This window comes from Aotus nancymaae, unplaced genomic scaffold (assembly GCF_030222135.1).
Source record: "Aotus nancymaae isolate 86718 unplaced genomic scaffold, 86718_ANA_hifiasm-v0.15.2.pri h1tg000016l, whole genome shotgun sequence".
Classification (NCBI taxonomy): Eukaryota; Metazoa; Chordata; class Mammalia; order Primates; family Aotidae; genus Aotus; species Aotus nancymaae.
The window spans coordinates 35,668,663-35,691,124 of NW_026988428.1; the positions used below are offsets into that span (position 1 = coordinate 35,668,663).

General features: G+C 54.8%; 2 protein-coding genes across 3 annotated transcripts in view; both read right to left on the bottom strand.

Moving 5' to 3' along the window:
• Nucleotides 1-114: 114 nt before the first annotated feature.
• On the bottom strand, nt 115-1,068 carry TMDD1 (transmembrane and death domain 1). The gene is given in 1 exon segment (XM_064376707.1): nt 115-1,068. A coding segment is annotated over 1 exon segment (954 nt).
• A 5,901-nt stretch (nt 1,069-6,969) lies between these two features.
• FIGNL2 (fidgetin like 2) overlaps nt 6,970-22,462 on the bottom strand; it is a 54,785-nt gene continuing 39,292 nt past the window's right edge. Inside the window, exons 1-2 of one of the 2 annotated variants that reach the window (XM_021666050.2) lie at nt 10,112-10,654; nt 6,970-8,939 (exon numbers count right to left, since the gene is read on the bottom strand). In XM_021666050.2, coding sequence (XP_021521725.1) covers nt 6,970-8,928 — 1,959 coding nt within the window. In that variant the 5' untranslated portion in view covers nt 8,929-8,939; nt 10,112-10,654. Of the gene's footprint in view, nt 8,940-10,111; nt 10,655-22,462 lie in introns of those variants that run through there. The other variant, XM_021666049.2, reaches the window with a different exon arrangement.

Sequence of the window (22,462 nt, forward strand, 5' to 3'; positions counted from 1 at the left end):
GCCACTCTAGGAGACTAGCACCGGAGCCCCTCTTCCACTGGCAGTCCCACGGGTGATGCCGCTCCTTTCCAACGGATTAAAAAACTGCTCTGTCCTTTTGGTATTCCATAACGTTTATAAACCGTCCAAAGCACCACTCCCGCAGGACTTTGCTTCCATTTTACAGCCGAGGGCAAGGGCACTGAGGTGAGGGAGGATCTGGCCCATCTGCAGCCAGGCCCCCGGGGGCGCGCGCCGCTATTTAGGAAGGAGCGGCTTTGTTTCCCACCAGCCCTGCACCGTGGCGGGCGGGCCGGGGCTGGCGGGCCACGCCTGGTCGCCGTCGCCGCCCGTGATCCACAGCGTGAGCAGGACGAGCAGCGCCCCGGTGCTCAGCGCCCCCAAGAAGCCGGTGAGGAGGCCGAGCGCCAGCGGCCCCGCCCAAGCCGCGGGGCTCCGCTCGTACCGGGGCTGAGGCAGGCGCTCCACGATCAGCTCCAGCGCGTCCCAGTCCAGCGCTGGGACCGCGGCGCGCCGGGGGCGCGAGGCCGAGGGATCCGGCGGTCGGGCGGCGGCGCCTGGCGGAGGCAGGAAGCGCTGCCCGAATTTGCGCAGCTGCAGCGTCGCCTGCTGGTGGAGGTTCTTCGCCAGCTCCCTGGCCACGTCGGGGCGGCCGCTGCGCCGCAGGGCCCGAGCCAGGCGGTCCCAGGAGAGGGACGCGGCCCGGGGGGCCAGCCAGGCCGCCAGCGCCTCCCGGCAGCCGTCGGAGATCTCCCCGGGCCCTGCCGCCCCGCCCGCCCGGTCCTCGGCCGCCTCTCGCCGCCGCCGCCGCCGGCTCGGAGACCGCGACGTGGTGTTGAGCGGCTCGGGCCGCGCCAGCCGGTCCTCAGAAAGCCGGGACAGCTCTTCCTCCACGTCGGGCTCCGGCGCCTCCAGGAGCGACCGGAAATGGCCGCACTCCTCCGGGGTCAGCAGCTCGGCCAGACGGACCGCCGCGTGAGGGCCCATGGCGTCCAGGGCCCCCGCCGGAGCCAGCGCCCAAACCCAGAGCGCCTGGACCAAGGCGCCCGCCAGAGTCCGCGCCGCCATCCCTGGTGGGAACCAGGGACCGAGAACTGTGTGGGGACAGGGACGGGCTCCGAGCGCCCGCGGTGGGGGAGGGGTTCCGAACGCCCGCGGATTGTGGGAGGGAGAAGGCTTGGAACACTCGGGAAGCCAAGTGGAGGAGGGAACTAGGGACGAGGGGGCTGGCAACACCCAGCAATGGAGACGCGGGGCTCCAATATAGCATTTGTTGGAGGGTCTCACAAAACTCAGGAACTGGAGTTAGAGGGATTGCAACAGCCCGGAAGGGGGTTCTCAGCCCTCCAGGAGGCTAGGAGTCTAAGCCTTTACATTGGAGCTCCCGCCCTACGCCTCCTAATACCTCAAACTGAACAAATTACCAACATTCTTCTAATTCATTTACTGCCCAACCCCTCCCCTCTTTACTAGAAGCCCTAGACCCCTTGCTCTCCATTAACCTCGATATTCAATCAATTCCTACATTCTCTTTTTTTCTTTTTTGTGCAGATGGAGGTCTTGCTATCTTGCCCAGGCTGGTTTCCAACTCCCGCCTCCTCTTCTGCCACCACCTCCCAAAGTGCTAGGATTACAAGAATGAGCCACTGGCCTGGCCTCAATTTCTAAATTCTCCTATTGTCTACCAACTACTAAAGTTTAGTATTCATCAAATGAATCCATCATCCCATTCCCCCACTATGGTGTGAGTCCAAACCCTCCTCTCTTGCCTGGTCTTCCAGCCCCCGTCTCTGCCCCCACCCACTGGGGCCCTGCCTACCTGCACTTATGCCATTTCCCCCAAGGAAGCTTGACTCTGATTCTCCTTCTGATCGTGGCCTGCACTCCTCCTGCTGTCAGGCGCCTTTGGGAAGCCCTCCCTGACTCTGAGTCACACCCCTTAGTGGTATCCCCATTAGGGGTTCCTCCTATCTGCCCCACAGCACACCGAAGCTCAGCCTTTTTACTGTCTTCCCCCACTGGACTGCAAGGTCCATACACTGCCCCGATGGCAATTACAGCATAAGTGTTCAGTAAAGATTTGTTGAGTCAATGTGTGAATTTCTGTTTAAGAGACAGGGTCTGCCTATGTTGCTCAGGCTGGTCTCAAACTCCTAGGCTCAAGAGATCCTCCTACCTCAGCCTCCCAAAGTGTGAGGATTACAGGCATAAGCCACCATGCAGGGCCATTGTGTGAATTTTTTTTTTTAAATAGTCTGTTTTCACACTGCTGGTAAAGTGAACTCTTAACTTACAAATCAGTCCTGTCCTCAGCCTAAACTCCCACAAAGGCCTCATTATGGAGCCCCAGCTCCTAACAGGGCATGGAAGGCCCTCCATGGTGAGATCCCCACTGACTCCTCCAGCCTCACTCCTCTGACTCCTGCCCTTACTATCTTGTAACACAAGGCTCATGGCACAGCACGTATGATGCAGTTTCCAGCCTCCATATTTTGCTCAGCTGTCCCCCGCTCTTTCTGTGTAGAAAGTTTTCCTTACACCCCACCAAGACCACCACCACAAAGTCGGAATCTTTTCTGGCCATTCCGTTTTGTTTTTTTTTTATCAGTCTCCCTCTGTCACCCAAGCTGGAATGCATCGACATGATCTTGGCTCACTGCAACCTCTGCCTCCCAGGTTCAAGTGATTCTCGTGCTTCAACCTTCTGAGTAGCTGGGACTACAGGCGTGCACCACCTGGCCCAGCTAATTTTGTATTTTTAGTAGAGACAGGATTTCACCGTATTGGCCAGGCTGGTCTCGAACTTCTGATCTCAATGATCCATCCTCTTTGGCCTCCCAAAGTGCTGGGATTACAGGCGTGAGCCACCGCATCCCCAGCCATTTCTGGGCATTCTTGACATAACCTGTGCATCCTCCACCAGGGCACTTATCTGGAAATTAGAGGATTTATTCAATAAACATTTATTCAGTGTCTTCTGTGTACCAGATAATTGCACTAGCTGTGTGAATACAAAGACTAATTTGATGTGGTCCTCCACCCCCAGTAGCTTTATCCAGTTATATTTGTTTATTTATTGAGAGAATTTCAGCCTTGTTGACCAGGCTGGAGTGCAGTGGCATGATCTCAGCTCACCACAACCTCCACCTCCCAGGTTCACACGATTCTCCTGCCTCAGCCCCAAGTAGCTGGGATTACAGGCATGCACCACCACACCCGGCTAATTTTTGTATTTTTAGTAGAGACGGGCTTTCTCCATGTTGGTCAGGCTGGTCTTGAACTCCCAACCACAGGTGATCTACCTGCCTCAGCCTCCCAAAGTGCTGGGATTACAGGTGTGAGCCACCACGCCCGGCCCAGTTGTATTTTTAAATGATCAGTTTTTGAGTTTTTCCCACCTAGACCATGGACTCTCCAGGAACAGCAGCGGTGCTTGACCCCTTCTGTATCTTCAGTGCCACACCCAATGTCTGCATACAGTAAGGTGCAAAACAGAGGAGAGGAGTGGGGGCAGGTGGGTCTGGACCTCCAAGAGCAGAGAGGCTTGTGGTCACTGGACTCTGGGGCAGTGCCTGTTAGCCCCCACCTCCAGGCACACTCACATTTGTGTCATTTTTGCTTTGCAGGGTCTTGCTGGTGCTCACCCTGCCTCCTGTAAGTGTGCAGTGAGCCATAGCAGGGAGCCTGGGTGCACCGCTCCCCTGATGCTCAACAAACTTGCCTAGAGTATTCAAGGACCTAGCAGTTGTGGGTCCACATCTCTCATGGGCATCTCTACAGAGCTTTTTCAGCAAGTGTTCCTTCCTAGATTGTTCAGTCTCCCAGGTTATGATGAGTTGTCACAGATAGAGTTAGGGGACTGATGGATGGGGCGATGGTAGACAAAGGACACCATGTGACTTGAAATACTGGAACTAGCTGTCTCCACACCCTGCCCTCTGCCCACTTTATCTCCACTGAGAATGGAATACAAGTATAACCCTAGCTCTATTCAATAAGGACTGCTGCAGGTTCTGGATGCCCCCGCCTCTTCAGCAACCCCTACTTCCTCCATGCATTCATTTCTTCACTCATTCAACAAACATGTGAGCACTTCCTTGCCCTGCTATTTTGTGGCTCTGGGGATGCAATAAGTCTGCCCCAGTGCTGAGTGTCAGAGCTCAGAACGGCAGCAGGGCCCCTTACCCAGGGCTTCTCTCCCCCACCCCACCCTCAGTGCCCGTTCCTGTAGGCACTCACTGTGTCACAGTGAGTCACAGGAGTCCTTGTTCCTTGTTCCTGAGGACATTAGGAACACCCCATCCAGGACACCAGCAGACCTGGGTGCCCAAACATCTCCCAGAGGGCTCCCACATCCCACTGCCCCCAAGAAATCTTCTGCAAACCACATGTCATCGCTTTAATACTGTGTAATACTTTTTTTTTAAAATACAGTCTCTTCTGAGGTAGACAGACCACAACTGCAGAGCATCATCAGACAGGAGATAAATACGTCCATGTACAACACGCAGCAAAATGAGGTAGAAATGGTTACAGTGGGAGGAGAGGATCCCAGCCCCAGTCTGGGTAGAAGGAGAGGGGCCAGCTTGGAAGTTGCCCACCCCACTTCCTGCCCCTGGATTCTTTGGTATGCCCCCCAACATTGCCAGAACTGGACCAGCCCTTCCCCTACCTGCCCCAGTGCCCATGAGGTAGGTGCCACTAGGCTGGGGGGGGGGGGGCGTCCTTGTGCAAAGCTCCCCAAGCCTGGGGAACAGGAGGAGCCTAGTAGAGGAAGCGGTGGGGACTCCACCTCCCAGAGCTGCCTGCCTCTTGAAGGGAAGGCTGGGATCCCCTCCCCAACTTCCCTGACACCCTCCACCTCCCACCCCCCCATACATACACACCTGAGAGAGAACCCCTCACTCCATGCTCCCTCCGAGGGTCTTTTGCAGCCTGCAGCTGTGATCCTACAGCCCACTGCTTCTGAGGCACCAAAGCCCTGCAGTCGGCTGGCTCCAGAGAGAGGGGGAAGGGAAGCAGGGAAAGCAGAGCAGCCTTCCAGTCAGCACTCCCAGGCCAGCACAGGCCCTGGGTGCCAGGGTCCCTGAAAGGTCACCCACAGACACCCTCCCAGCCAGGAGGGGAGGCAGTAGACTCTGTAGGAAATGTATGGGCAGGTAGGGAACTGGAAGGGAGGCTGAGGTGGGAGAGAGAAAAAGAGGTGAGGAGGGCGTGTCTCCCACTTTGGACCAAAGATCAGAGTTGTGAAACGGGCTGGGGTGGGGGGGGGGAGGGGGGAGCAAACTGCTAAAGCTTCATCAAGGGAAAATTGGTGGGAAGGAGAGGAATGTGGTTCTCAGAGAGAAGGGCTCCAAGCCTGGTGGAAAGTTCAGGCAGGACTGAGACTATACCCCCCAGGTCAAAGGAAACGCCCTGTCCATCTCCCTCCCCTCTCCCAGCTCTGGAGCTCCAGACCTAGGACTCCAGGGGAATGGGGGAGGCATGTTTCCTCACAGAGCCCCCTCAGTAAGGGATGCTCATCCCTCCTCAGAGCCTCCCAGCAGAGGCGGCTGAGGTCCAGTAGCTGATTTTGTGGCCAGACTGTTTACCCAGATGGAATTCTCCTAGCATAAGTCATTGGGGACCTCTGCCAAGGCGGGGCCAGGTGACATGACCTCTCTGGAGACTTTCTGCTTAGGTCACCCTCATATTTGGGCCCTCCCAGCCTACTTTCTGGGTCTCAGGAAGTAACTGGACAAAGGCATCCTAACTCTGGATAGCCCTTCACAGAAAACACTCAGCGGAGGGGTGGGAGTGGAGGAGGGGGCAGGGAGCAGCAGGAGGGGAATAAGGCCTCCCCTCTCTCAAAGCCCATAGCCCACTCCCCACACTCATGCTTAGGCCTTGGCCCTGGGGAGGAAGCCCTTAGGAATACATTCTGCTTCTGCCCAGGAATAGCTAGGGTTTCACTGAGGCCTCTGGTCTTCCTCTCCCCTTCCCCATAAGTCCCATTTTTTTGAGTGTCTGGGAGAATTTGCTCCCCTGAATGGAGTGGGGGGGCAAGGGCAGGAGTGGGGGGCACACAGGAGAGCAGCCAAAGTCTAACATTCTTTCTGAGGTCAGTTTCTTCCTGAGTTGTCAAAAGAAAAAGAAAAACAGCAAATTCTACACATCTTAGAAAAATAAAAAGCCTAAAATATGAAACAAGCTACATTTCTGGGATCTCCCCTCAAAAACAAAAAACTCCCCTTCTTTGGGGAATTTTTTCCTTGATCCCAAACCCTAGGTTTCAGATGGGTGAGGGGTAACCCTCCTCCCCTCCTCCTCAGCCCCTGGGTCTCCAGAGCTCCTGCAAAGGGCCACTGCAGTCCAAATGAGAACAGAAGGCAGAAAGAGGCATTAAAGCTCAGGGACCAAGAGGCCCCGGGATGCTGGAGAGCCAGGGATGGAGAATGAAGTACAGAGGGTGAGGGATGGAAAGCTGGGGAGGAAGGGAGGGAGGGACGGAGGGGCAGGAGAGAAACAGGGCCAGCATGGGTGGTGGGGGGTGTCAGTGACAAAGCAAAGGAGAAAACCAAGCGAATGCAGAGAAAGGGGTGGAGAGAAGGAGGAAGAAGGAGGGTGCCATTCAGATAGCGAGGAGACAAAAGCGTTGTGGCAAGAGAGCAGGAGTTCCTAAGGCCCCGGGTGCCAGCCCATGCCGGATCTGCCCGGTCTGCCGGGCGGAGATGGCGAGCTTCCAGTCCACAATAAATAGGAAAAACCTGAGTACACGGCGCATATGGCATCTATCTGCCTGGCAGAAGCATTTCCTTCCCACAAGAAAAAAAACAAACAAACAAAACATCCACCGGCAGAGCCCTCCTGTCCCCCACCCCACATTCACCATTCCGGCCCCTGCCAGCCGGGTTTAGTCAGTGACAACCCTCCCATGCGGAGGCGGCGGGGACGGAGGAGCAGCGGCTCCCGCGGCCTCCCCGCGCGCCGTCAGTGTCCGGAGCCGTACATTTTGTCCCATTCCACGAATGTGTCCAGTTCCTTGGCGGAGGTCCTAGGGCCCACCTTGGACAGCGCCGCCTCCAGGTCCTTGTAGGAGAGGGGGCGCTGCAGCCCCGGGAGGCCCGCCCCGGCCGCGGCCTGCTGGCACAGCTGCTCCAGCTCGCCCCCAGAGAAGCCCTGTGTGCCCTGCACCAGCGCTGCCAGCTCCCGCTCACTGAGCGCGCAGCCCTGCTGGGCCAGCGCCCGCTGCAGGATCTGCCCGCGGGCCGGGCCATCGGGCAGCGCCACGTAGAAGCGGAGAGCGAAGCGCCGGCGGGTCGCCTCGTCCAGAGCCGCGGGCCGCCAGGTGGTGCCTACGACCAGCACGCCTTCAGCCCCCGCGCCGCAGCCGCCATCCAGGCAGGCCAGGAGAGGCACCTGCAGCGCGCCCCCTGCCGCGCCGTCGTCCCGGGAGGGGAGCAGCGCGTCCAGCTCGCTGATAAGGAGCACTGCGGGCGGGCGGCAGCGGGCAGCCGCAAAGGCTGCCTGGAGGAGGCGCGCGCCCTCAGCGGAGCCGGGCGCAGCCAGGGTCGCACCGCGCAGGCGCAGCAGCGTGGCGCCCAGTTGCGTGGCGAGGCAGCGGCCCAGCAGCGCTTTGCCCCCGCCCCTCGGCCCAAAAAGCAGGACGGTCCGCGGCGGACGCAGGCTGCCCGGGTAGGCGGGCGGCCTGAGCAAGGGCCACACCAGCTCCTCCTCCAGCGCCGCCTTGAGCGCGCTCTGGCCCGCCACATCCGCCCACTGCACTGGGGGCCCGCAGTCCACCATCTTGCTCGTCACCAGCTCCAGGGCCCCAGGATCCACGCCTTTGGGAGGCTCCCCCGACGGCACGGCGAACCCCCCACGGGGAGCCGAGGCCCGCTCAGGGAACTTTTCAAAGGACTCGAGTTGCGGGCCATACACGGCAGAGCCCAGGACCTTGAGGGGGACGCCGCCACCGTACTTGCCCGACGCCTCCTCCGCGGCTCCGGGCGGCTTGGCCCGGAACCCGTTGCCCCGACACTCGCCGTTGTCGGCGGCTGGGTAGGAGGCGCCGTCGGCCGCGGGGGCCTTGGCTGGCTCGTACACGTACTTGCGGTAGCGGCCCTCGGCGCCCTCGTCCGCGGCCTTGCGCTTCAGCGACAGTCCGGCCTCGGCGCCCGACGCGGCCGTGGAGAAGCCATAGGCGGCGGGCGGCGCGGGTGCGGGCAGGGGCGTGGGCGCGGGCAGGCCTGGGGTCAGGTAGGGGGCCGGGGGCGGCCCCGGGGGCGGCGGGAGCGCGCCGTAGCCAGACTGCACCGCATAGCCCCCAGCGGGGTAGTTGTACAGCGGCGCTGAGGGCCCGTACCCGGGCGGCGGTGGGGGCTGCAGGAGCGCGGCAGGGGGCGGCGCGGGCAGCGCGGCGCTGCTCTGGGCGCAGTAGCCCGGCGCCAGGTACCCCCCGCCGTAGCCCGGCGCGTACTCGGGCGCCGCCGACGGACCCCCGCACGCATTGCCGGCGTAGAGGGGTTCAGGGAGGTTCCCGGCTAAAACTGGGGAGCTCCCCAGGGCCCCGGAACCGCCCCCACCGCCCGACTTGGTTCCTGGGAGGCCCTCGTGGAGTGAGGCCAAGGGGTAGGGTGGCTCCGGCCCTGACCAGGGCTCGGGGTCACCTTTGGCGCCGTTGAGGAAGGCGGCGTCGCTGTAGCCGCCCAGGGCGGGACGCTCGTAGGGAGAGTCCAGGACCCCCGAGTACTTCTCTGCGTAGCGCTTTAGGAGGTTGGAGGCAGTGAGGGCGGATATGTCGTCGTGTGCCCAAGCGTAGTGGCAGCGTTGGCGACCTCCAGGGGGCAACTCCAACTTGTGGGCAGGCGACGGGGTGGTGGAGGAGACGTCCAGGTGCTGCTCTGGCCACTGGTTGAGGGGCTGGGCGTGTTCTGGTGTCCAGTGCATCTTCAACAGAGCTGCGGGCAGGAGACGAGAGGGCTGGTGACGTCGAGCTGCTGAGGACCCAGCGGGCCACTGCTAACCATAGGCCAGTCCGCCTAGACGGTGGCTTGTGACAGGCTGGGCTTCGGGCATCCACCACCTACCGCCCCACTCTCCTGGGGCCCTCCCTCCAGGGACCAAATACCCCTTATGTCCTATGATTAAAGTTGAGACTATTTTCTCAGCGCCCAATTGGGTCTGGAAGCAATGTGGTTGGCCCTGACTTTACCTTGTAGGCAATGGTTATTATTTTTGTCCTGGCCACTGCAGTCATGTCCTCTGTAGGACACGTGATCCTGACTTTCAGACCTTACTTTCTAGTGAAGGATTGGACAATGGGTGGGACACCCCAGCCCTGGGAATAGTCAGACTCAAGTGAAGCTCAGCAACAGATGTTTGTCACCCACCCACTGTGTGCTGGCTACTACAGAGGCACCAGGGTTATGTAAAGAGATGTATGAGGCCTGCCTGGAATCCCTGGCCTAGTGACCCAGAAGTTTGTTATTCCTAAATGCTCTGTTCACCTCAGCCTTTCCTGAGATTCCAAGACCCCCTCTGGGCCTGAGATCAGAGATGCTGGGGTGTGGGAAATCTCAGTGGCTGACCAGGAGCATGCATTTCCTTCCCACTTGGTTTTAGCTTCTCCCTGATGAAGTCAGAGCACCTGGATTCCAGACCCAGCTGCGTGTAATAGCTGTGTGCCTGCGGCAGGTGCTGCCACCTGCTTCATTCCCAATAGGGCTCAGCACAATACAAAAATATGTAGAACAGATAGGTCATATGCTGGAGAAGACGGGGGAAAGTTAATACACAACAATGCACATCATAGGATATGGACCACAAATTTGTCTCTAAGCTTCTCAGTAGCCAATAAAGAGGGAGAGGTAGTCAGACTCACTTTGCAAAGTAAAAAACACCGTACTTAAAAAAAGCAAAAGTGTTCCTGAGTCTTAGAGATCATAGAACTTTTTTCGTAGTCCTCAGGAAGCAGACCTGTGAGATGTAATAAACAACCTCCTTCTTGCCCTCCATGCTGTGAACACAGTGGAAATATTCTGTGGCTGTTCCTGATACTGTCCCTTAGTACCACCCAGCATGAGCCAAACAATCTGGTAAAGGGGTTCCGGGTCTTGGGGAATGGCTCTACCTAGGCATGTAGCTCCTGTGGGCCAGCCTGCTAAAATATCTCAAAGGCTAAGAGGCCCATGGCACACCCAGAGACAGCTGATGCTGATGATGGTTTCTCAAAGCTCAGGTTTTGATAAGACAGGTTTCTTAACAGGTTCACATATTCTCGTAGGTTCAGTGTTCTTTCTTCAGATTTTTATGGAACAAATCCCAAATGTTTTGCTAGGCATGGGGAAAGATTGAAAGGTGAATAGGATGGTTCAACCAGGTAGAGGAGACAGGTAGACAATGGCCTCTGTGAAGTGAGAAAATGGAGGTATATACCAAAGGCACTGGGGCTCAGGGGAACATCCCAAGGAGGTGGTGCCTTTGCTGGACCATGAAAGGTGAGGGATCAAGTCGACCAGACAAAGTGAGTAGGGCATCCCAGATCACAAGAACAGCACCTTCAAAGGTGCAGAGCACAGTGCCTTCAGAAAGCCAGGGCTGTGCTAGCTCACATGCCATATTCCCTTCCTCAGTGCACTTTACTGCCACCTTCTGGAAAACTGCCGTAAATCTAGTGTCTGCTGCCCTGGAATTGTGAATTGTGCCGTTAGGAGTAGAGCTGTTGTGCACAACCGATATAACGATACACTTCGAGTCCGCAGAGAACATCAAGAAATACTGGGTCACCAGAGCTTTGACGGTGGGTGTTTATAGAAGAAGAGGCTGAAGGTAACCCAGTCTCTGCTCAGTTCTCCACAGCTGGCCTTCCTAGCAGCAGCTTGTTGACAGCACCCCACCCCTGTTGCTCTCTACTTCATGTGGCTGTGACCTGATATCAATGGGAGAAGACAGTCTTTGAAAGTAATTTACTCTCATCCTCACTCCCCTAGGGAAGGTATGAGCCACAGATGTAAAGCTTAAAAAGGAAGGGACGTGAGTTCTCGAGGTTGTCCCGCCCCCATGTGAGAGGTGATGCTGGCCACCAGGCAAGAGGGAGAACAGAGACTAACAGAGCTGAGTGCAATGTTCTTGGGGACAGTTGTGCAGCCCTCCAGCTCTTGCTGAAAAGGATCTCCAAAGATCAGAGACATTACCTGCTGTGAAAGAGGGTAATTTCCTGGAACATCAAAAATCGTAAGTGGTTCTAGCTGCAGAGTCTTAGGAGGTAACATCAAAGCTATTGGCCTGGTGGCTAACATCTGTAATCCCAGCACTTTGGGAGGCTGAGGCTGGCAGATCACCTGAGGTGAGGAATTCAAGACCAACCTGGCCAACATGGCAAAACCCTGTCTCTACTAAAAATACAAAAATTAGCTGGGCATAGTGGTGGGCACTTGTAATCCCAGCTACTCGGGAGGCTGAGGCAAGAATCACGTGAACCTGGGAGGTGGAGGTTGCAGTAAGCGGAGATGGCACCACTGCACTCCAGCCTGAGCAATGAGAGCGAGACTCTATCTCAAAACAAACAAAAAAAGTTACACAAATGCAAGTATTGTGTTACTACCCAGACCACAAATCTGTTTTGTTTTTTTCTATTCACTATTTTATGTGATTTGTTTCCTTACTTAATATGGAAAAAAGATATTTGACCTTGATGATAGCATTTACCCTGAGCATATTACACTGGACAAGCTGGGGAAAGGGCGCAAACACAGTAAATGAAGAAGGCTCAGATTTGGACTTGTCCATACACATCTCCTTCTGCCTGCCAGCCCCTGTACTCCTAATGCTATCAGTGATGTCATCCCTCCCTCATCCCCCAGACTTTTGGGCCAGGCTTCCTCTCACCAGCCCCTGGCCCGTCGTTCAATAATCTTCACTCAAACCTCCATCCACCAATGAAGATCCTCTGGCCCTGGCCATCACTGAGAACTGCTCTACCTTGGAAACTATGGACTCCAGTAAGCCACCTCCAATCCTTCACCCCAGCTTCATACCCGCAATATCTCCTGTACTCCACGGCTCAACCCCTCTCTCTAGCCCTTCCAGAGAGGGGACCTTGTCTATGACACTCCATCTAGACCACCTGATCTCGATCCTCAATCTTTAGATACTGGCCCTTCCACTCCAGGTAAATTTCCTCCCATTTTAGCCAGGGGAAAAAATGAAGTCATTGGGTAAATCTCCCTTACCTCTGGCCCTCTTTTTACTTTTACATCTGTATCCATCTTGCACCCAGAAGGCCTCAGGGTCCATCCACCCCAGCCCTTGGCCCCATCTAGGTACTGGGTCCCTCCCCACAATTAGCTTAATTCAGTCCCATCTTCAAAATGACCTCTCTTGACCCTGGGTTCCCCACTAGCTACCAGCTCATTCCTTTTTCCTTCTTCATCCTTCTTTAAGGTATCATTGTCTAGATGCAGAGACATGGCATCTGCTAGAGATCCTTTCAATAGTCTAACCGGGAAGCAGGACACTAGGTCAGCATCTTCTGCTAAACTAAGTTCCATAGCGCTATGTTTTCCTCTAATGCCCTCCAAGAGAAAGAACTTAGCCACCCAAGGACCAACATCAACCTAAGGGCAGGAAGAGGGCAGAAGTTTGAGAAGAGTGGGTGAGGTTGCCTTACCTGCACACAGGCTCAGAATACTGTGTCACGTGAGTCTGAGTACACACCTAACATGCACGTGCACACCAGGAATGTGCATAGGTGTGCACAGCTGCAGGCACAGGTGCTTATGTTCATGCATGTGCCTGGCACACACACATTTAAAGTATGATCTCACTTGGGTGCTTCTTGAGAGACCCAGGCCTGCCAGGCCTTCCTCCCCTTGCCCACCATAGGTGGAAAATGCTGTCTCCCCTTCCCCACCCCCATGCCAGTTACAGCCCTCTTGCTTTCACACAGAGACCTTAGGCCTGCTGCCACTTTGCCTCCCACAGGGGTCTCAGGAAGCATCTCCCCAGGATGGGGACCCCCTGCTTCCTGTCCAGGTTCACAAGTCACACTCCAGTGATCAGTGATGCTGGAGGTAAGGAAAGGCCCCAAGGACATGGGGGAAAGTGTAGGCTTTGAATCCTTGAGACTTAATTTGAATCCAGGCCCAGACACACACTGTGTGACCTTGGGCAGGTTGCCTGACCTCGCTCTTGCTGAAACTCCATTTCCTCATTTGTACTTTTTTTTTTTTTTTTTTAGTAGAGACAGGGTTTCGCCATGTTGGCCAGGCTAGTCTTGAACTCCTGGCTTCAAGTGATCCAACTGCCTCAGCTTCCCAAAGTGCTGGGATTACAGGCATGAGCCACTGTGCCCAACCAATTTTTCCATTTGTTAAAGGGCATAACATACGTCATGCTGAGTGGCTGTGAGGATTTAAAGATAATATATGTAATGGACACAGTCCAGCGTAGGGCACAAATTACAAATTAACCCAAGCAGTGCCCCAGCCTTGCTGAGTGATGCTAAACAAGTTATTTCCCCTTAGGGTTGGGGAAACTTGGTGAATGTTCTGTGAAAAGAGGTTCCTTCCAGTTCTAATGTGACGGGCCAGTGCTCACAACATTTCCCCCAAACTCAAGCACTGGGGGCAGAACCAGCGCCTGTTCTGTTTTACATCTCTACTGCAGCCCTTGGGACAACTCTGAGATCAGTACTGTTACTGTCATCCCCAGTCTACAGATGAGGAGACTGAGGCACAGATATGAACACATCTTCAGGGTCACATGACTGTTGACAGAGTGGAGACAGGACTCAAAGCCCTGGCCCGGAACCACTTGCCTGCAGGGGTTCTGTGGCCCAGGCCTTTGTTCTTACAGCCAGAGAGGAGACTGAGGCCATTCCACACTGCACACCTACACTCCCCAACACTCACTTCCTGGGCCTGTGGAAACAGTGGCTGTGCCCCAGGTGCTATGTATTTACCCTTCAGACCTGGCAGGAGAATGTGTGTCCTCGCCCGGTAAAACACCCCAGTAGAGCTGTCTCTTTCCCTGTGAAGGGCTATCATCAGATAACTAGACACATCCTAGGCTGGGCACACAGTTCCTTATTTTGGGTTTTGTGACTTTCCCAGATGGTACCTGGGACTGTATGGAGAAAACGCCCTCTCTCTGAAACTGCCCGGTTTGGGGAGCAAGGTCCTGTTCCTGAAGCAGCTCTTTCTCTGCAGACCTTGGGGTGAAGCGCTGCTGTACACATAGGAAGCTGGAACCCTGCTTGACTCTACCCACAGGACACAGCCCTTCAAACTCACAGGCAATCAATAAATAGTTACAGAAAGAACTACTGAATGAAAAAGTAAAGTCATTCCTAAAACCTGTCCCCTCCTTTTTAGGAAGTCTTCCAAGATCCATGGGGGATGATTCAGCCTTCACAGCTGGTCAGAACACTCAAGCACGATTTTCCCCGTGGTCCTGCTGCCCATGGCTCCTGCAGGTGCCTCTCTCATCCCTGTGGACCACAGGCTCTCCATGCACAGCCCAATGCAGGCCATAGGTATCCCCCCAGCCCACCGTGGCTTTCTGCGGGAGCAAATGCCCTGAGCTGTCACTCTGTGACCATGGCCAGGACACTTAACCTCACTAAGCTCCACTTTCTTCATCTGCCCATTGAGACCGTTGGTTTAGATTGGTAGATTTCCAACCTTCCTTTCTCATTAGAAACACTGAAATAAATTTGTACAGGGTGAGGAAGGAAGAAACCCCAACCACACAGCATAACACCCACTTCCAACCCCTGAAGGAGACCCCTAAGGTCCCTTCCAGATCTTCCAGAAATTCTCTGATTCTGGATTCCGTCACCATGTGGAAGGGAAGGGATTGGACCAAACTGGGCTGGGGGCAGGGTAGGCAAGGAGGGGCAGCTGTGAGCCGGCTCCAGGCCCGTGTGGGGAAGGGGCCATGCCTCTGGGCAAGCTCCTCCGAGCTCCATTATCTCAGCCTGGAACAAAGAGGCTGGAAGGGAGAATCCCATTGTCAGCCTCCCTTATGGAAATCTCATTAATCTATTCACCAAGGCTCCCACAGGCCTTTTGTCCCAGGCTTTTTGTCTACTGCTTACAACGGGTGCCCCAGGGGGTCTCTGGCTGCCTGGCAGAGCTTGAACAGGACTGTGCCCCCTCCTCTAGGCCCTCCCCGTCATGCCAACACCCCCTGCAACCCGTTACTGCAAGAAGAGAAGAGAGGGAGGGGTAACAAGGGAGGACTGGTCACCTGCCACAGCCCTGGCACCTACCACACTGGAACCTCTTCCCCCAGTTCTGGGCCAGAGAATAGCCCCCAGCACACCTGGGCCCCCAGAACCTGCCTGGGGGATGCTCTGGAGCCAGCACAGGGCCTAGCATGAGTAGGGTTCAATCCCTGTTTGGGGGTGAGCCAGGGGATGCCGAGGGCATCGGGGGGGGGCTGCATGACTCTTCCTTTCCAGGGCCGCAGCCCATGTTCGGCAAGTACACTGCCTTGCTGCCTTCCAGCTGTTAGACACTTCCGTGATACCTTCAGTGTGCCAGCCACCATGTGCCAGCTATGACTCCCAGCTTGAGAGGCAAACCGGACCACACTAGGACCCATGCTGGCAGACTTGATCACCTAACAGGGAAGAGAAGATAAAGTGGTTCCTCAGAAAGGAGGGAGAGAGGGAAGGGAAGAGAGGAAAAAAGGGAGGAAGGAAGGAACGGGGGGGAAGGAGGGAGGGGGAAGGAGAGAGGGAGGAGGAGGGAGGGAAAAAAGAAAGGAATGAAAGACAATGGGAGAGAGGAAGAAGGAAAAAGAGGTTTGAGGTAAAGGTGGTCAAAAGACAAAATTTCCATTAGGAGGAATAAGTTCAAGAGATCTGTTGTTCAACATGGTGACTGTAAGGCTGATTGCCTCGCTGGGAGCTCGGACGAACACCTCCCCCACCCCACCCCCACCCCACCCCCACCCCCCGCCCCCGCCTCCGCCTTTTTTCCGAAAGCTCGGACATGCTCGGGTTGTTCCCTTTTCCCTTTCTCGCACAGCCTGGCTTTCCCTTAAAGAACCCAGTATGCAAGCAGGGTTTTGTGATTCTAGCCAATAGCAGCTGAGTCTTTCTAGCCAATAGCAGCCAAATCCTGTATGCAAACAGAGGCTTGTAACCTTACCCAATAGTAGTCCTGCTCTCCCACAACCAATCGAGCTCTCCCACTCCCTATAAAACCCCACATCTGAGAGGAGTCTGTGCGACTTCTCCGGCCCCTTCTGTTGGGCTGCAGAACCTCGCCCAGGAGCCTGAATAAATTCCTTCGTATTGGATCTTCTTGTGTTGGCCTCAGTTTCTTCCTTTTAAACTCGGCAAGAACCCAAGAACAAACCTCACAAATGGTGCCGAAACCTGAGGGGAGTTGTAAGACCCCCTCCTGGGGGAAACTGACTCCTCCACACGAAGCCGGACCGGGAAAGCCGTTCTACCGCAAGTTAAGACTTCTGTTGCCCACTACCCCTCCCACTGCTTGCCTCGTCTCATGGACTCCCTGCTCGCAATCGCGGCCGCCTCGGGGATTCCTTCTCGTCTCGCCTCGAGGACCTGAGTGTAAGAGGAAACGTCCCTACACTCTTGTCTTCTCAGGGTTTCTCAGGGTCAGGATTTTGAAGGGGATGTCCCCACTTTAACCCTCTCGTCTTTGGTGCTCAGTAAGCATGGCATGGGATGCCTAGCCACTCTTCCGACCATCTCCACAGCCGCAATTGAGGTGTGAGTATTCAGAAGCCCCGTTTAAGCAGCCCTGCCTTACGGCAGAGCCAACCCCCCCGGCTTATACTAAATTCTTTATTTTGAATTCGTCCATTGGCATAAAAGGCTCCCGTTAAGTAAGAAACTGTATTTTCGGTTTCTTTCTTTTTCTGTTTCTCCTTTCTCTCTCTCATCCTCTCTTATATGTGGTCCTCTGATTTTGATAATCATTGTAAATGTTCAGGCTTTCAGGTATTTTCGTTCCCGTCCCACCCTCTGTTCCTCTTGCACCACTGCCCAGGTGTTTCTAGCCAAAGAAACTTCTTCTACGCCCTTAGACCCTCTATCCTCCCCCTCTTCCTTTTCCGACCCCGATGCACCTGAGGAACTCTCCTTTTCGCTGGCCTGACCTAATAATCCTCCACCCTATAATAAACCTTAACTCCCCTCAGCTCCTTCACCTCCTAATTATAACCTAGTCTCCCCTGTTAGTGCTCACACCTGCTCGCACTGTGCTCCTAATGACAAAGCCTCCCTCCTTTGCCCCCTCCTTGAGGTGGCTGGAGCTAAAGTTTTTAACGGCCAAGAGGATAAGGCTGAGGCCACCCGACAGGCCTGCTTATGGCAGAAGGTAGGTCTTCAAACCCAAGCTCTTGAAGCAGCCCTGAGGCCGGCAGCCCCCCGAACATCCGGTGGGGGAGGTCCATCGAAACTCTTCCAAAAGGCTCCAAGGGCCCAGCCCAGGCCCTGTTTACACTGGAAGGTTGATTGCCCAACCCAGGCCATAGGCCCACTCTGCACCTCTATGTGAGGAGCAGGCTGGTCCACAGGAAGCAATCCCTTTGCCTGAATTTCTTGGCTTTCTGGACGACTGACGCAGCCCAGACTCGAGGACCTCCATCACCCTTGCTGAGCCCAGGGTAAAGCTGCAGGTGGCGGGTATATGGGAGCTAACTATTCTTTCCTACTCAGGGCCTAGCATACCTTCCCAGGTCTCAGTCATTCTTTACTATTCCTCTACACTCTGAGTCTTACTTTCTCTTTGAAAATCCTTTAGTCAGCCTTCATCCCACTTCTCTACTCAACTCGGCTACTTTGTTTCCTCTTCCATCCCATTCCCCCTCCCCAGCCCATTCCTGTTCTAAACTAATGGATACATTTGTTACATCTCGGGAGGGCCTGTCTAACCTTCCTCTCTCTAGCCCAGACCTTACCTTTTCACCTCCGGGAGGATACTTTTGGTGTAATGGGACCCTAACCAAGGTTATAAGTGCCTCTCTCCCTTCCCCCTGTGTGCCCGTTACTCTAGTCTCGCAGTTGGAGGTATACAGGCAAGCTGAGCTCCTATCTCTCCTTATGCTTCCCTCTGCTCCCCGAAACAAACGAGCAGTCTGTCTTCCTCCCAATAGTTGTTGCTCTGTCTCTAGCATCCTCTCTAGCAGCAGCCGGACTCGGGAGCGGTGCCCTAGGGTACAGTGTCACTTCAGCTGCCCAACTGGAAGATAAGCTCCGTGTGGCCATTGAAGCATCAGCCGCCTCTCTGGCCTCCCTCCAGTGACAAATCGCGTCACTAGTCCAAGTAATTCTTCAAAACCGACGGGCCCTTGATCTACTAACGGTGGAAAAAGGAGGTTCCTACAAGCTCGTATGTGAGAAATTGGACGAGTGGCTGTCAACCAAATGCTGCTTCATCCCTTTGTCCGATTCATGGTCAAGGCACCAGCTGACTGACCTGTCCCCCTTACTTCGCCCCTATTCGGCAGGAAGTAGAAAAGAGTGGCGCCCTCTATCATCAAAAGGTCGGAATGTAAGGCTGACTGCCTCGCCGGGAGCTCGGACGCACACACCCCCCCCCACCCCACCTTTTTTCCAAAAGCTCGGACATGCTTGGGTTGTTCCTTTTTCCCTTTCTCGCACAGCCTGGCTTTCCCTTAAAGAACCCAGTATGCAAGCGGGGTCTTGTGATTCTAGCCAGTAGCAGCCGAGTCTTTCTAGCCAATAGCAGCCAAGTAATTCTAACCAATAGCAGCTAAGTCCTGTATGCAAACAAAGGCTTGTAACCTTACCCAATAGTAGTTCTGCTCTCCCACAACCAATTGAGCTCCTTCACTCCCTATAAAACCCCACGTCTGAGAGGAGTCCGTGCGACTTCTCCGGCCCCTCCTGTTGGGCCACAGAACCTCGCCCGGGAGCCTGAATAAATTCCTTCATACTGGATCTTCTTGTGTTGGCCTCAGTTTCTTCCTTTTAAACTCGGCAAGAACCCAAGAACAAACCTCACAGTGACTAGAATTAATAAAATTGTATTATATACTTGAAGATTACTGAGAGTAGGCCTTTTGCTATGGCTCACGCCTGTAATCCTGGCACTTTGAAAGGCCAAGGGAGGCAGATCACCTGAGGCCAGGAGTTCAAGACCAGCATGGCCAACATGGTGAAACTCCGTCTCTACTAAAAATACAAAAATTAGCCGGGTGTGGTGACACACGTCTGTACTGTTGATTTTCTGTGCAAATGAAGAATTACAGGAATAAATATAGTTGATAAATTTTTTTAAAAAATAAGGTCCTATAGCTAAAAAGGAAAAGAAAGAATGCTGGAGGTTCAGAGATAGCTAGGGAGTCAGGAATTCATTTTGCAACTGGCACTGGGGAATGTGGGGACAGTAGGTCTCAGCTCGGAGGCTCCAGGAGAAAAGGAGGAAGGAGCAGAGCTGAGCAGTGAATGCTGGCACACACTCCCCACAGCACTCCAGTTAAGCAGGTATTGTTTGCAGATAAAACAGTGCCAGGCTGGGCGCGGTGGCTCACACCTGTAATCGCAACACTTTGGGAGACCGAGGGGGACAGATCACCTGAGGTCAGAGTTTGAGACCAGCCTGGCCAACATGGTGAAACCCCCGTCTCTACTAAAAAATGCAAAAAAATTAGCTGGGCATGGTGGCAGGCACCTGTAATCCCAGCTACTCAGGAGGCTCAGGCAGGAGAATTGCTTGAACCTGGGAGGCAGAGGTTGCAATGAGCCGAGATCACGCCATTGCACTCCAGCCTGGTGACAGAATGAGACTCCATCTCAAAAAAAAAAAAAAGTGCCAGATAGAAGTGGCTGGCCCCATGTCACACAACGCTCTGGAGGCCAAGCTGGGACCTGAAAGCAGATCTCCCACTTCTGCAGGCTTTGGAAAGGCAAGGATACAAGGCGGGGAGCACGCCCCTGAGAAGGGCATGGGATCTGAGCACTCTCCTTCCCTGCCCCTAAGCGTACTCCTTAGCCAGAGAGGGGATAACAGAAGGGCATGGGAAAATGAGGATGAGGGCCACATGCCACGAGCTCGAGGAGTGGGGATGGTCAGGACGCGTGGCCAATGTGGGAGTGAATCTCTGCGTGTCCTCTGCTGTCTGTGAACATCACAGGCCTCTCTGGCCCTTTAGCGCCAACAATGCAATGCACACCAGCTTTCCTTCCCCTAAGGGACTAAAGGAACCCTCCCCCCACCCACAACAAAACCAGAAAAAGCATTCCTGCCCATTCAGGCCCACAAGCAGGCCTTGCTCGTACAGCCCGCCCGTCTGAGGTGGCCTCCCCTTGCCAACTGTCCCATCCTTTAAGGCCCGCAGCAAGGCCTGCCTCCTCCCTGCATCTTCTGTGGCCACTCCAGCTATAGCTGACCCCCAGCCTTCCTGGGGACGCTGGAGAAAGTCCCACTTGGCAACAAGAAGAGAGGATGGGTGAGCAGTGTGCCGTCTCCCTCTTGTGCACCTATCACACCCTCTTTCAACAGAAATTGTTCCCTCAGCTCCGCCTTCTCCTGCATGCTCCGTTCCCTCTCTGCTGGATCATTCTCATCAGCTCACAAATATGCTGTTATATTTCCTGTTTTAAGAAAAAAAGCCCAAAATAGATATACATTTTTGAGACAAGGTCTTGCTCTGTTGCCCAGGCTACAGTGCAGTGGTGTGCCCATAGCTCACTGCAGCCTCCACCTCCCAGGCTCAGGCATCCCTCCCACCCCAGCCTCTTGAGCAGCTGGAGACCACAGGCACATGCCACCACACCTGGCTCTTTTTTTTTTTTTAATTTTATTTATTTATTTATTTTCAGACAGGGTCTCGCTCTGACACCCAGGCTGAAGTGCAGTGTCAAGATCTCAGCTTACTGCAACCTCCACCTCATGGATTAAGCGATTCTCATGCCTCAGCCTCCCCAGTAGCTGGGACTACAGGTACCTGCCACCACGCCCAGCTAATTTTGGGATTTTTAGTAGAGACAGGGTTTCCTCTTGTTGGCCAGGCTGGTCTTGAACTCCTGACCTCAGGTGATTCACCCGCTTCAGCCTCACAAAGTGCTGGGATGACAGGCATGAGCCACTGTGCCTGGACCCAAAATAATTTCTTAAACCCCCTCCAGCTACCTTCTCTCTCCCTCTGCTTGCTTTTACCTTGTCTATGCTACTGTTTCTGATTCCTGTCTTCCATTCCCTTTTGAACCCCTTCCCAGCAGTCATTTACCCCCAACATCCCACTACCTTTAACTCACAACCACACAGCTGCATCTGATGCTCAGCCATCCTCTTGCAAAACCAGGACCCTGCACTCTCCTGGCCCTGCTGCCCTCCCCCCGACAGCCACTCTGCTGCCCTCCATCACCCACTCCCCTCTAAACCCTGCGGACCTAGGGCTCAGTCCCACAGCTTTCTCTTCCCTCTCCATGGTAATTTCATGCATGATCCCATCCCATCTCCTGGCTTTGACCATCACCTGTGTATTGATGTCTACTAAGCATGGTTCTCCAGCTGAGATTTCTGCCCTGCACTCCGCACTTTATTCGCCCTTCTTCCTGACACCTCCACTGAAATATTTAATTAGCATAATTAACATGTCCAAAAATGAAGTTTCTGGCTCCCACACCCGCAACCTAGCCCTCCCTCAGTCTTCTCCATTGCAGGAAATGGCAGCTGCGTCCTTTCTAGTGGCTCTGCCTGAAACCCTGCGGTCATCCTTAGCTTCTCTTTCACTCATCAGAACAGCAAATCAGGTTTTTGGCACTAGCTTCAAAATCTACCCCAAATGCCATCACTTCTCACCACCTTCAGGGATGCTCTCACCTGGACGACAGCAGCAACCCCTCTCTCTCTCTCTTTTGTTTTGTGTTTTTGAGACGGGGTCTCACTTTGCTGCTCAGACTGGAGTGGAGTGGCGTGATCACAGCTCACTACAGCCTCAACCTCCTGGGCTCAAACAATCTTCCTACCTCAGCCTCCCAAGTAGTTGGGACCACAGGTGTGGTGGGCCACCATATTCAGCTAATTTTTAAAATTTTTTTTGTAGAGTTGGGGATCTCACTGTGTTGCCCAGGCTGGGCTTGAGCTCCTGGGCTCAAGCAATCCTCCCTCCCTGACCTCCCAAAGTGCTGGGATTCCAGTCATGAGCCCCCGTGCCTGGCCTCACTTCCAGCGCACCTCCCTCTTTCTATACTGTCCTCTCTTTTCTTAACACAGCTGCCAGTGTAACTCTTGAAAGCGTGTCCCATAAGTCGTTCTTCCACCAAAAGCTTCCAGTGTTCCCATCTCACTCAGAATAAAAGCCAGTGTCCTCTCATTCACCTACAGGGTCCTCCTGGTCGGCTTCCATTACCCCTCAGCCTCACCTGCTGCCACTGCCCCTCCTCCCTCCCACACCTTGGCCTCCACAGCTCCTCCCACCAAGCTGCCTCCCACCTCAGCGCCCCTGCCTTTGTCCTGCCTGGAACACATCT